The following is a 14,925-nucleotide window of genomic DNA, read 5'->3' as shown; positions in this document are numbered from 1 at the left end:
CAATATCAGCCTATCGGGTTTATTTAATATTTAAATAAGTTTTAGTAGACAAAGTATGGAGATCCAAATTATAGAAAGACCCCATTTTCTGGAAAACACCAGGTCTGGAGCATTTTGGATAACAGGTCACATACATGTACTACATTTGTTTATCTAATGCATGTGTAGCATTTATGGTGATCCTACACAGTTAGTCATCCATTCTAGCACTTTAACGGGGAACTAAACCCAAGCAATGAACGGATATAAACTTACTCAAAGTGCTTCTCTGAGCAATTCATGTTCTATTTTGAGCCATTTTTGAGAAACCACTAAATGCAGAAAATGGATGTGAATTGAAGTGGACAAAGAACTACTAAGTTTATATTAATTCATCTCCTTTAATATTCCTTGTGCCAGCGATTTGGCTACCAGTCAGTCAATGCACAGAAAATGCAGGTGCTGCAAAAAAGGGTCTAAAGGCTAGTAAAAAAAAAAACCAAAAACAGAAAAAAAAGTAAAAAGGCACATGCTACACTTCACAAGTGCAGCAGACAAAACAGACGCCATGAGATACATTCAAATATTTACCCACAGTTCAGTGTCATGGGAGCAATCACAAGAAAGCACACTTTCTTTATGCATCTCTTGCTCATAAAGTAAATCATCTTGCCGATTTTATTCTATAATCTTCTTAACTTCATGTTCAGCATCCTCTATAATCAACTCAATTATCTTCGGTATTACGTACCTCATTAAACCCTCATTCATTCCTGACTTTAGGTCACACAATAAAGTAAATTGCAAACTCCCTTTACTTGTACAAATGTACATGTGCAAATTAGGAGTATGATTTAGTTCTCAATTTGTCTAAATAGGGTTGCGCCCTTCTATTTGCCCAACTCCGGGGCAGGGGACAGGACAGGTGATGTAGGAGGCGGAACTGGTGCTGCAGGGGGCGGGTCTGATGGCATCAGGGGCGGGTCTTGTGACGTGCCAATGAGCTGATCGTCATGCCATTTACTTCAATGACCTGTCCGGATTTCCTAATTTGGAAATCCAGACAGGCAGTTTTCACCCGAACAGACCTTACAAAAACCGGGCTGTCCAGGTGAAAATGAGACAGGTGGCAACCTTATGTCTAAATCTGTCATGAATGATTTGGGATGGAGCCGAATTAAAAAATAGTGGATTCAGTGCATCCTGAAATACTGTTTTCTCATCTCTCCTCTGTATAAAGTAGTTCAGGTCATCGCTTTATTTTTAACAACAAAGGCCTATTTGCTAGTATCAAAAATAATAATTACACAGCTCTAGATCAGGAACATGGAAGAATATCTCTGATGAATGAATATCTGAGAAATTGAATTGACCAGTTAGGAGAACTTGTATTTTCAAGGCAGGTCCACTAAACTTGATTGCTTTCAGTCATGGGCTCTTCTATGCATCGAATGTTTAGGAATGGCCTTTACAGTATGTAAAAGGACTAAATAATAATTCAGATTTTAGAAAGTTCTGAATAAAGTTCATAATCAGCAATAGAAATTGCTAGCTAACTCTCTGATACTTCATTTGCAAAAGAGGGGTCACAAGCAGACACTTTCAAGGTGTCTTCTTTGCCTTGCACATAAACAATATTTGTGTATAATAATATGACGAGATGTTCTATTTACTTAACATGCCTTGCATTTTTCAGCACCTCATCAGTCACTATGTTTATCAGGCTTTACTTACTAATGGAGCATGCCCTTTTCAAAATAGACATTTGAGCCTTGCCTGTTCTGAGGGAACCTTTTTCTATGTATACTGACTGAGATACAGGTACAACAAATATTTAAAAAATGGGGCCACACTGGTGCATTTTGATTTACAACTTATGAACTCTTGCCTGAGTTTGTAGCTTACGGCCCTACGTATGGACCCAAGGCAATCCCTCGCAAATATTTTATCAGGGATTGATTAGGCAGGCTTGAAAATCCTTTCCGCAGAGGACATCAAGCTATGGATGAGGTCCTCAGTTAATGGATTTGCACAGGGCTCCTGCGACCTAGTCATTGGCTCAGGAACTAAACCACAGGATCAACCATATTTTAAGCAATTGCTTGGGGAATTAAAACACAGATCTTTTTGGTGAACCTGTCAAACAAGAGGATAGGTATGTGTAAGGCAACCGTATCTTGACTTTCATCAAGCAGCTCCTTTATTACCACTATAGGTGGCCATAGTTAAAAAATCCGCTCGTTTGGCAACATCGACAAACGAGCCCGATCTTTCCCCGATATGCCACTAACAGGCATGGCTATATTGGGGGTAATCTGAACGTTCGGCCCTATGGCCGAACTATCAGATTACGATGCATATGCAAATTAGGATTCGGTTCGGTATTCGGCCGAATCTTTCACGAAGGATTCGGGGGTTCTGGCAAATCCAAAATAGTGGATTCGGTGCATCCCTAATAAAAATCTATTTTGGTACCCTACTCCAAAGAAGCTATTCTGCCTCATCCCCTGATCACCTATGGTAAATGATAAAGCTATTAAAAATCACTTTAGAACAAAGTTAATCTAGGGAATAATCCAATTAGCATTTTGAGGTCAGATAGGCTTTTTCTCCCCATTGAGGATGAATTGGCAGATTGTGTGCAAGGGGTTTTCTTTGCATTCCTCTTGAACAATTTGAAGAGCAGTCATTTTCTTTTTTTTTTTTTTTGTGTGCCCCCTTTAAAGGTCCCACATTTGGCTCATAAGAAAGTTACAGATATAGCCAATATAGCAGCTACACTTCAAAAATATTAAGGACAGCAAATAAATGTTCACCCCAAAGTTCACTTAAACCTTCAAGAAGGGATTCCTATAACATCTAGCAGAGCAAACATGCACACTGTCCAAATTCTCCCTTTGAGGCTTGGCCCCCAGTCACAGCTTCACAGTTTGGGAACCACTGTTGCCTATTCCGAAAAAGGCTGAATTTCATAGACATACCTTTAAACCTTTGTATATTAACCCGTGTTACTATGTTCTGTGACCGTTCGACACCGTTATCATCTTGAGGTGTCTCAGTTAACAGAATTTGTAATAATAATCACAAGATGTTGTAATTAAAACTTTTAAGGGTTCAAGCACACGGGCAGTTTCGGGGAGATTTAGTTGCCTGGCGACTAATCTCCTCTTCTGCGGGGCAACAATCTCCCCGAACTACCTTACTCCTGCCTGCTGCCGGCTATAATGACAAAACGCCAGCGCCAATGCACTCGTGGCGCTTCGTTGTGAGGCAACTTCGGAAATCAAAGCGCCGCAAGTGCATTGGCACTGGCGTTTTCTCATTATAGCAGGCGGCAGGCAGGTGTAAGGCAGTTCGGGGACATGGTCGCCCCACAGAAGAGGAGATTAGTCGACAGGCAACTAAATCTCCCCGGATCTGCTTAAACCCTAAGTCAACTGCAATATATTAAAAACCAGAAATGTGTTTGTAGATTTGAATACTTAATGGAATTATGAGTTTCCCTTCACCATCACCAAAGCAAAGGCGAATCATTGCTACACTGGATCACTGCATTGTGATCAAGTGTTTTGATTTAGCAGCGGGTCCAGAGGAATAACTCACCAGCCTATCAGAACTGTAAGGGGCCAAGCCTTGCGGGAATGAGAGGTCAGGCTAAAGCAATAATCAGAACATAAAAACGGTTATTGGAAAGAAAATGGTTAAGAAAAAACACACACACACATTTACTTTGCTATTCTTTAGGAATATACATATAATCCATTCATCATATCAGCAAGACCTTTAAAGAGTTGTACCAAGAGTATTTTTATTGGAAATTAAGTACCTATTACTGTTTAATTACAGACTTAAAGGGGTTGTTCGTACGATGATTCGTGCGATCGGATCTTTGCATCTATGGCCAGCTTAAGGATCAGTAATAAAGAGTAACAATACATTTTTTGCTTTACATTTTTATCTTTACAGAGCATTTGTTTTTTTTAGAAGGGAGTCAGTGACGCCCATTTGAAAGCTGCAAAGAGTCAGAATATAAAGAAAAAAACTATAAAACTATAAAAAAATAAACAATAAAAAAAACACTTGAAAAGTTGCTTTGAATTGGCCATTCTAGAAGATAAGTTACTTTAAAGGTGAACCACCCCTTTAAGTAAATGTTTTTCAAGAGGCAATTTGCCACCGAATAAAAATAAAGATTTATACTGTATGTCCTATCTACAACTGAAATTTTTAAGCTTAAAGGGCGAAGACATGTTAGGCAGGGTTTATTCGTGAAGCTTGCCTTAACTACATACAAGAAAAGCCAACTATGTATTTGCAGCTGAATAAGAGGAATTTGCCATTTTGCTCGAATAAGCAAATAAGAAAACTGAACAACCTATATCAGCCGTTGATCACAGTTATGTTTGCTTTTACCTAAGGGACTTCAGAGATTGCTTCAGCCAATGCAACCAGTTAAGAAACTTTATAGCTAAGTCAGCATGTCTGTAACTGCCAAACAAGATCACTTATTTCTAGAAGACGTCCTTGTCCTACAAGTCTACTTCACAATAACATGGCTACTTTCTCTTCAGCATATTTATTTAGACACATGAGGAAGAGTCATTGTTATCAAATAAATCCTGGAATATTTCTATGAAGGTCACAGCAGACAAGTTACAAAAAGGCCAAAATATTTTGCTAAAGCTATTTCATACTCAAATCTCATCTACAAAACCACGCACACAATCATCAAAAGTACCATAGTGAAACTTACCAGGGCTCGGGATCCAAGACTTGAACTCCTTAATGACTCGAGTTCTTCAGTCATCTTTGAAGCTAAAGCTTGAAGATAACCACGGGCATCCTTTTCATCACTTACCCTGGTAAGAAACGATCAGGTAAGGGAAGCTGTGCAATACAGGATGAAATGTCCTACATGTTATATATATTTTAGAAGTTATATGTTTTGGTTTAGTATACCCCAGCTAAGCCTTTTTATAGCTTGTATTACTTTAGGATAATCATTTATAGGCATGCCCTGGGCAGAACTGCTGTAAATGCAAGATAGCCCTTTAGATACAAAAGTAAGCAGGAAACTATAGTCTGAACTACTGGACACCATCCAACCGAGAGATTCAAGACATACACTTCAGATCTGATCAGAAGGTCTACAGGACAGATACTTTACAATATGGCCAAAGCAGTTCTGCATATAGTCCAATGAGCCAATAAAGCAAAGATGCGGAGCAATAATGTTCTGTTTACAGACTAAAGATATACTATTTTGACTGTGAAATTGAAATCTTAAAACTCCAGTATCATCTGGCATTTTAAACTCTTAAGGGCAGATTTATCAAGGGTCGAATTTCGAGGGCTAAAAAACCCTCTAATTCGACCCTCGAAGTAAAAGGATTTTAGCATATAAGGTTCGATCGAATAAAAAGTTTGTACGATTTTAAGCGATCGATCAAAGAATTTTTATTCGACCAAAAAAAGCTTAGAAAAGTGGTGGGGAAGGTCCCCATAGGGTAACATTGGACTTCGGTAGGTTTAAAGTGGTGAAATACGAAGTCGAAGTTTTTTTTAAAGAGACAGTACTTCGATTATCGAATGGTCGTACATGTCGAACGATTTTCACTTCGAATCGTTCGAATCATTCGATTCGATCAAATTTGACCCATTTGATGGTCGAAGTACCCAAAAAATTACTTTGAAATTCATATATTTTTGCATTTGAACTATTCACTCGAGCTTAGTAAATCTGCCCCTTAGGGAGGATTTCAGAGAAAATAAGATGCATACTAAGGAACCAGAACAGTACTACATGGTGTGGAATTTCCTTACACGGCATGTGGTGATCAGGGCAGAAGTATATAAAACCTTGATTTTACAATGTCAGAAAGACGGACCATGTTTGACAGAATGTGGACTTGGAATTCGATATAGAACATGCACTAAAGAAATATACCACTGAATGATTTCAGCAATTTGAGCTTCCCAGTGAGCTACAGATTCTTTTTTAGCTGTGAGGTCCTGTAGGTCATCTTCCAGCTGACGATTCTGCTCAGTCAATTTATCCACAAAAGAAGACAGCTTGAAAAGAAAATAAAAAAAATGTTTTTAATAGACTACAAAATATCAAACAAGAAAAGAGGCATTTAGCTACTTTTATATAACTTAGTTATAACAGTATGAACAGAGTCCTTGCATAATGAGCAGTGTCAGAATGGTTACAAATATTTACAATGCACAAATATCTGAATAGAACAGATAAAAAAAAAAGTCTGTATTAGATATATAAACAGCTTTTAGTGCAATATAGCTCAGACCAGATATTACACATATTACTTAATTCTTTTGTCAATTAACTATGAAATAAAATTAACAACTTCAAAAACATTAGGGATGCACCAAATCCACTATTTTGGATTTGGCCTAACCCCCGAATCCTCTCTAAAAGATTTGGCCGAATACCGAACCAAATCTGAACCCTAATTTGGGAAGGAAAAAAAAAACCTATTTTTACAGGTTTACTTTCCCATTGGAAATCAGTGTGCTTGTCTCTATCCTATTGTATGTAGATGATGTTTAGAATTATTTTGTGGATTTGCTGATCCATACTTTCGGGGCAAAGGACATAATAACAACCAGGACAAAGTGGGTATAGAATGCACCTATTTAAAATAAGTTTAACCCCCTGTAATATAATTAAAAGAACAAAGTATGCCAAAGAGCAGTAACTGATAGCAGCCAATAAGATGCTTACTGGTAATGGTTTGGTTGCTATGGTTAATGCACTAGGGCAGGGATCCCCAACCTTTTGAACCTGTGAGCAACATTCAGAAGTAAAAGGAGTTGGGGAGCAACACAAGAATGAGAAATGTTCTTGGGGTGCCAAAAAAGTGCTGTGATTGTCCATTTGGTAGCCCCTATTTGGATTGTAAACCTACATTGAGACTCTGCTTGGCAGTGCACCTGTTTTTTGAAACCAAAACTTGCCTCCAAGCCTGGAATTCAAAAATAAGCACCTGCTTTGAGGCCACTGGGAGCAACTTACAAGGGGTTGGAGAGCAACATGTTGCTCACGAGCTACTGGTTGGGGATCACTGCACTAGGGCAAACATAGCACCTTTTATTACATACCACTACAGGATTTGTGTATAAATCAGGATCCATACAGAACAATTTAAAGGGGAGGAGGTGGTCCATCCAAATAAAGAATATTTCTCCTTTTTGGGCTGTGAAATAAATTGTATTGAAATGCTAGTTTCTAGGACTACAGAAACAATGTATCAGAAAATAGCTGTTTTAGCAAAAACTTCAATTCCCCATGTGCCTTGCACACTGCTGTTACTCTCCTCCTTTTTAGGTTTGTTAATCACAGAACAAGAAAGTGTTGTGGGAACCGGAGTCTTGGCTGAAACAGAGAGGCCATCGGATATATTGTTTGAATAGTATGAGCAGGAAGGGGAAAGAGAAAGTCCACAGATATTAAAAAAATCCTCAAAATCACTGAAAATGCTTAATTTACCTATGGCGGCAGCTTGCTTAGAATTATTTTCCTTCACTTTGCAAAACAAAAAAATAAGCAGTATAATTTACCAGCAAAGTATAATAAATTTCAACTTCAGTTTTCATAATGCTCAGAATAAACCTCAAAAGTTAAATCTGCATTAAGCTGCCACAACAAATCCATTCACCTCCTACTGAAAAATGTAACTTTCAACCTTACCCTTTCTGTTTGAGAAGAAAGTTTTTTATTTTCATCTAAAAGGATGCTCCTCTCTCGCTCGTATTTTTCCTTTAGAGTTCCGACAGCTTCTTCCAGCTCAGATTGCCTGGGAAAGAATAGCACATTAGGTTAGGGGTCTTTAGGCATTATAGATGTGCCTGCTGAGAGATGCAGTAACATTATCGAAATACTTTTAGAATGCAAGTATAACTAAATGCCATTACTCGTTATAGGAAAACAAACATTTCTATAGTCAAAGATCAATTGGCCACAAGCTTAAGATTTACTAGTAGATCATAATGATAACCTACCTTCTGAGATGCCCTGAATTATGTAAATCCAAACAGAGGAAACCATTAAAAAAAATATAAATAAATGGAATGTTTACTCACCGCTCACGTTTTGCTTTTTCAAGCTTATCTTTAAGCATGAGGGTTTCTTTCTTCAGGGCAAGCTGCTGACCCTCAGTATCATGTATTTCTTTTCTTATGTTTTTCATCTCCAAGGAATGAGCCGTTTCTCGTCTTAATAGCTCTTCTTCAAAAGACAAGATCTTCTTTTCAAGCTCAGATTTGACTCTTGAGAGCTCCTGTTTATGCTCCAAGGTTGCACCGGGAGTTCGAACGCCCTGTTTTAACTTCGGGAAAGAACAGTGAAAACAAGATTAAGTCCATCAACAGAACCCCCTAAATTTACAGTAGCACACTAACCTTTAGTTACATCGGGTTGAAAAAAGACAAAAGTTCAAGTTCAAACCCTCCAAATGAAAACCCAGCATCCATACACACACCCCTCCATACTTTCACATAAATTCTATATACCCATATCTATACTAACTATATAGTTTAGTATCACAATAGCCTTTGATATTATGTCTGTCAAAGAAATCATCCAAGCCATTCTTATAGTCATTAACTGAATCAGCATCACAACATCACCCGGCAGTGCATTCCACAACCTCACTGTCCTCACTGTGAAGAACCATCTACGTTGCTTCAAAAAAATTTTTATTTTCTTCTAGTCTGAAGGGGAGGCCTCTGGTACGGTGATCCGCCTTATGGGTAAAAAGGTCCCCTGCTATTGGTCTATAATGTCCTCTAATGTACTTGTAAAGTGTAATCATGTCCCCTCGCAAGCGCCCAGAGAAAACAACCCCAACCTTGACAGTCTCCCCTCATAATTTAAGTCTTCCCTCCCTCTAACCAATTTAGTTGCACTTAGTCTCTGCACTCTCTCCAGCTCATTTATATCCCTCTTAAGGACTGGGGTCCAAAACTGCCCCCATACTCCAGATGAGGCCTCACCAGGGACCTATAAAGAGGCAAAATTATGTTTTCCTCCCTTGAGTTAATGCCCTTTTTTATGCAAGACAGAACTTTATTTGCTTTAGTAGTCACAGAATTACACTGTTATCCTAGACATATTGTTATCCTAGACCCCAAGATCCTTTTCATTTAAGGAAACTCCCAACACACTGCCATTTAGTGTATAACTTGCATTTATATTATTTTTGCCAATAATATGATGGGGCACTGGCAGTTTGTAGAGTCTTTATAACAATGATCAGATGTCCTTATTAAATTATATTCAATACTGGCATTGTTAGGAGTATGTTTTCTTGGGTCATTATACCATATTATAGCTTTCCCTTGTTGGTTTTTCATTATAATATCACCATTCTAATGTTCAGCAAATCAGCAAATCACATTATGTGTTGCATAGCTTGCAATTAAAATTGGAAATGTAGTATTAGAAAATACAACCTGTCAACATATGATTAACAATAAAATTCTGTTGACATCAAATTACCAGTTTCAATATTTCTTGTTCAACAAGGGGCGTTGTAGCGTAAGGCTTAAAGGAACAGTAACACTGAAAAACTAGAGTATTTTAAAGGAATGACAATATAAAGTACTGTTGCCCTGCACTTGTAAAACTGGTGTGTTTTCTTCAGAAACTCAACTATAGTTTATAAGCTGCTGTGTAGCCATGGGGGCTGCCATTCAAGCACAGGATACACAATAGATAACAGATAAGTTCTGAAGAATTCCCTTATATACTACATGTGTCCCATATAATAGGTCCCATATCTGTACCTCGAAAAACTCCAATCAGATTAGAACATTTACCTTGACTTCTATAGGGCCTCAACAACTTTTACCTGGCAAAGTTTTGCCTTAGAGGTTTTTGTGGTTTTTACACTTAATAAATCTCACATTTTTTAATTTTTTTTTTTAGAAAAATAGGAAAACAACAAATTTTTCGAGATTCTTGGAAAAAATTAAATTCAATTGTTAGTAATTGGGAACCTAAGATTTTAACAGATGCGGAGTCATCAATCCAGTTGGCACAGAGGGAAGTTCAAAACACACTAGAACATATTAAAGCAAACAATAGCCCTGGCCCGGATGGTATTCATCCCATGGTGCTTAAAGAGCTCAGCTCAGTGATTGCTAAATCTTTTTCTTTAATTTAGATGGAGGACTACTCTAAAAACAAGTACACAATATTAACCTAAGCAACGCACAAGGAAAGGAATTGGGCAATACAAACACTTGTTTTATTTCAAGAAATTCTAGAAAACTTGACCTTAGACAGCGCTATAAAGGTAGTATTTTTCAGCCACTTCATCCTACCCTTGTCCCCCCCAGAAATACTGAAAAATAGCAGAAACCAATACTTTCAACACTAAAACAGCTTCTTGTAAAGTGAACATCAAACCCATTACATTTCACCATAAATTAAAAAATCATATTAAATCATATTCTTGTTTTACTTTGCTTACCTTAAGAGCTTCCAGTTCACTTTCCAACTGTTTGCAGAATATCTCACTACGTTCTCGCAATTTGCGTTCCTTGGATGCCTCAGCAGTGGCCTCTTCAAGCTGTGCTTCCAACTGTTATTTAAAAAACACAAAAATATTCAATACAAGTCTATTTCAAACACTGCTTATAAATATGGCAAATGCACATTTAATGAAAGAGCTACACAAAAGACTAAGATGCGTGTATAGCCCCTACGTGATGCAGCATCCTGTAGGAAGTAGGGTAACAGCCATTTAGGTGGTTGAGGGGATGTTAAGCTGTTAAAGTGGGAACCATTTTGGATGCTACTGATGACCTACTGGCTAGGCCATGCTATATCAGCATTATATTATCCTAGTGCAGCTTGTCGCTGCATGACTTTGGAAAGCACATCGTTCCCTTGAAGACTTAAGCTGGTCATCGATGTACAGATTTCACCTATGTATCAGACAAACGATTGGACGTCCCAATTTTCAGACCTGCAACTAACCATTCAGATTAAATATAGTAGTAGTAAAAGAACAAATCAGACGATGTTCCTGCCGTGACAGCAATCGTACCAAAATTATAGTCTGACAAATACTAGTGACAGTCACCCATTGACACACAGTCTGAAAATCGTACGACTATCTTTGCATCTATGGCCAGCTTTAGACTAAAGGTGACATTCACTTGCAAGTATCTCCCAACACTTGTCGGTTAAGCTGGCCATAGATGTTGAGATTTTTAAAAGATCAGATCCTGATGGTAAGACCACGATCTTCTCAGAACGATCATATGATCGTACGAATTTACCATCAACTAAAAAGACCAATTTGCCAGGAAAACAAAGGGGAGTTGCCTGCTTGGCCCTGCAAACATAGATAGATTGCACTGGGACCGACAAAGATTTTTTTAACCTGGACGGTCAATTTCCTGACAGATGTCGGCCGAAAAATCGTAAGATGTACGATCGTTCGAATACCACTAACTGCACGATAATTTCGAAGTATTGGTCGGGCTTCCCTAAAATCGGTCGTTCGGCAAGAAGAATCGTCGCGTCTATGGGGAGCTTTAGACTGCAGAATTCAGACAGTCTTTGGTTGGCTGGATGAAGCATTTTCAAGGACATTTTTGCAAAAGAATGTTGATTATAAATAAATATAAATGCAGAATAAGCTGTGGGGAAAAAGATAGATGGGGTGCTTTGCTACCCTTGACAAAACATGTCATGTGGGCACAAAGCACCCAAAAATATCTTTCTATCCTGATAGATTAGAGAAATGGATACAAAGCATGTTTTATGTCTAACCTAATGTTTTGTCTGCAGCACAAAATCAGCCATGGCACTAAATCTAAGGTATTGCAACTATTTAGTGACAAAATGGTCAACATGATCTTACAAACTAAATAGCATACAGTAGCATTGAAGAACATATTAATTCAGCTGGAATGGCAATGAGCAACATATCAGTCACTGAGGTTAAAAATGTTTTACATGCAAGTAGATTCATTTCACGTCACAATATAAAAGTGGTCTGATGAATGGACACCTATAAAGTGATTAACACAGCTGTATGGTCACCTCTTTTCTGGCTTTTTCCGATTTGCGGTTTTCCTGACGCATGGTGTCAATTTTCTGCATAACCAGCTCCAGTTCTTCTTCCTTATCCCGTAGCTGGCGGGACAACTTCAGCTTCTGTGATCTCAACTCTGCCATCTTCTCATTAAGTTCAGCAAACTCTTGCTGAGTGAGTTTTCTATGTTGATTGGCATCCTTCAGCTCCTTGGTCTGGGACTTTAACCGTTCCTGAGCATCAGTAAATTGCTTTAAAATAAACAGACCAATTATTAACCCCATGGCAACAATTGAAACATGCATTCACAGAAAATATATTTTCTAGGGATGCATATGTAAATTAGGTGTGGGAAGGGAAAACACGTGACTTTTTGTCAAAAAACGAGGAATTAAAAAAACATTTTCCCCATCTTTTCCTTTACCATCCCTAATTTGAATATGCCAATTAGGATTCAGATTCAGTTCGGTATTCACCCAAATCTTTCACAAAGGATTCAGGGATTCGGCCGAATCCCAAAAAGTAGATTTGATGCATCCCTTATATTTTCTGTGCAAAAATAATGGTCATCACACCTACAAATTGTTTTACCTTACTGGTTTGTATATAATTAAGCTATATGTAAACAACAATAGAGAAATTTAGGGCTCCCACCTGTCCAGTAGTGATGAGCAAAATTTTCACCACGAAAATGAATCCCATAGACTCCAATGGATAAAAAAAAATTGTCACCCGTATACTTGAATGCATTTTGCTAAATTTTCTCAGTTTCGCTAATTTCAGGCAAAACGGGTGTGTGTATAAATTATTTGGCTGTTCCTGCTGATCAAAAAAGGAAACCTTTAGAGACAAAGGCTGTGTTCATTCTCATTGATTCTATCCTTTTAAATTAAAGCTTAATGAGAACACTGGCTGAAATAACAGTCCAGAATGGTTGTGAAGTCCATATTCCACTTTAACAAGAGAGAGGATTCAAAATACTTAAATTAAATCATAATTATTTCCCAACATTTGATATAAAGGCTTATCTGCCAGACACAAAGTACACTGCTGATAACAAAACAACAGAGACGGCAGAAAAGGCGTGAGTAAGAGGAAAGGAGAGGAAATACTGGGCAGAGAGTCAGGAAAAAGATTTCACAATCAGGTCAACTTAAAATCCAGTTGTTCTAGCCAACGTGCAATGGGGCGCTAAGGTAGTACAGGGATGGAGGTCATAGAATGTACCAGCAAAAAAAAAAAAAATAGATTGAAGAAGAACCATTAATTTGTTTAGTGAATGTTATATCTATTTGTACTACTCATCCAAGTAATTGCGTCAAGGTTACTTTTAAGATTTCATTCTGAACAGGTTTTTTTTTTTATTTAGTATTTGCAACTTACCCAGTGAATAACTTTCTGCAAATTGTACAGTACTACAGGAATGCTGTCATGAAATTTATGATGTAGCTTTTACTAAACAACTCTGTGTACATTGCAAATCATTAATTCTAATAATTTAAAATTGTATTCTTGAACCAATAAATGTATATTTTAAGCTGTGTAGGCAGCTATCTTAGGTCATTTTGCCCGAACCTGTAAAGCTATTGTTCTACTGCTCGATTTAACTGGAGAAGTCGTTGTGGGGTTTGGGAATTTTACTATTGACTATTAATCACAGATCTAACACTATGTGGGGAATGGGAGCATTTTTAGCAATGCAGGTGTCAGGGAGCTGTTCTATTGTTACCTTCCTATTGTTTTGCTGATAGGCTGCTGGTGGGGGCGATACCAATCCAACTTGCAGCACAGCAATAAAGAGTGACAAGTTTATTGAAGACAAGTCACATGCCCAAGGGCACCAAGGAAACTAAGAGCATGCCTAGTCCAATGTCAAATTACACAATTAAATATAAATCTGTTTGCTCTTTTACACATAGGATTTCAATGCAGGATTTTGCTGGAGGAGAATAATTAACTGATGCATTTTGTAAAAAAGAGTGAATGGCCTGATATTGGATGCTAGTTTTCCTAGCACCAATTGGTAGTCGTTGATGATAGCTCAATGATCACATTTCCCAAATGATGTTTGCTACATAAGCCCATGTATGTTGTATGTAAACCTGTATAAGACTGTTAAACTAACAGATGATTGTTGAAATCATCTAGATCTTTCTATTTAATGGACTGCAAAAATGTCTCTATTGCTCAACAAACAATGCCTTAAAGAATCTCAGTGCAGTATTATAGTTCAGCGTCTGTCACTCCTTCTCAAAAGACTGTTTGGAAAAAGTGAACCTGATCAGAAGACCTTGTTTAAAGATGAATACCTTTAGAGACTAGCACTTAAAGTCACTCAAAAATGCAATCAAACTCCAAGCTGATTTATATTTCTATTAGTTTACATTATTCATGGCAAATACTGGAAAATACCACTGTAATTGCCTAATAACCGTGGAAACCATATTTACAGAAAGGAAAATATTGACAGCATGTGGACTGTCCCTTGAGGGAGAGGGAACCAACAGCCTTTTGTTTCTTAATTATTACTGTAATGAATACTTTATCCGGCACAACAGCATAACATATTCTTAATAAATAGGTGCCAAGGGTTTAGATTAAGCTTTGCTCATTTCGGAAGTGTTGATATACAGGCAGTGCCATAATGTGAATATAAAATCTTTGTTTGGGAAAAAAAATGAAGCCTAAGATAGTGAAGAAACGAATCTTTCTTTCAATATTTGTAATTTTTCCGGTAAAACAAAGTAACATAGATGTAAGGGAAGTTGGTTTGTGATTTAGTTAAACTATTCTGTTTAACTATTTGGATACATAGAACTTGACATGCAAGCTGACATTTGTAGCAACAATTTACATCGCCACTCTTCAGTTGTGG

The 14,925-nt window shown here is 37.6% G+C and overlaps 1 protein-coding gene across 7 annotated transcripts in view; it reads right to left on the bottom strand.

Moving 5' to 3' along the window:
* Positions 1–14,925, bottom strand: part of LOC108699771 (serine/threonine-protein kinase MRCK beta-like) — a 93,899-nt gene that overhangs the window by 29,966 nt on the left and 49,008 nt on the right. For 4 of the 7 annotated variants that reach the window (XM_041575004.1, XM_041575005.1, XM_041575009.1 and 1 more), the window contains exons 13-19: positions 12,059–12,301; positions 10,476–10,586; positions 8,083–8,327; positions 7,691–7,796; positions 5,927–6,051; positions 4,733–4,838; positions 3,583–3,633 (exon numbers count right to left, since the gene is read on the bottom strand). In XM_041575004.1, the coding sequence (XP_041430938.1) occupies positions 3,583–3,633; positions 4,733–4,838; positions 5,927–6,051; positions 7,691–7,796; positions 8,083–8,327; positions 10,476–10,586; positions 12,059–12,301 (987 nt within the window). The remainder of the gene's footprint in view (positions 1–3,582; positions 3,634–4,732; positions 4,839–5,926; positions 6,052–7,690; positions 7,797–8,082; positions 8,328–10,475; positions 10,587–12,058; positions 12,302–14,925) is intronic. The other 3 variants (XM_041575006.1, XM_041575010.1, XM_041575011.1) reach the window with 1 other exon arrangement.

This window comes from Xenopus laevis, chromosome 8S, assembly GCF_017654675.1.
Source record: "Xenopus laevis strain J_2021 chromosome 8S, Xenopus_laevis_v10.1, whole genome shotgun sequence".
NCBI lineage: Eukaryota > Metazoa > Chordata > Amphibia > Anura > Pipidae > Xenopus > Xenopus laevis.
Note: the sequence above shows the minus strand (reverse complement) of the source record. Positions and strands in the feature narration are given on the sequence as shown.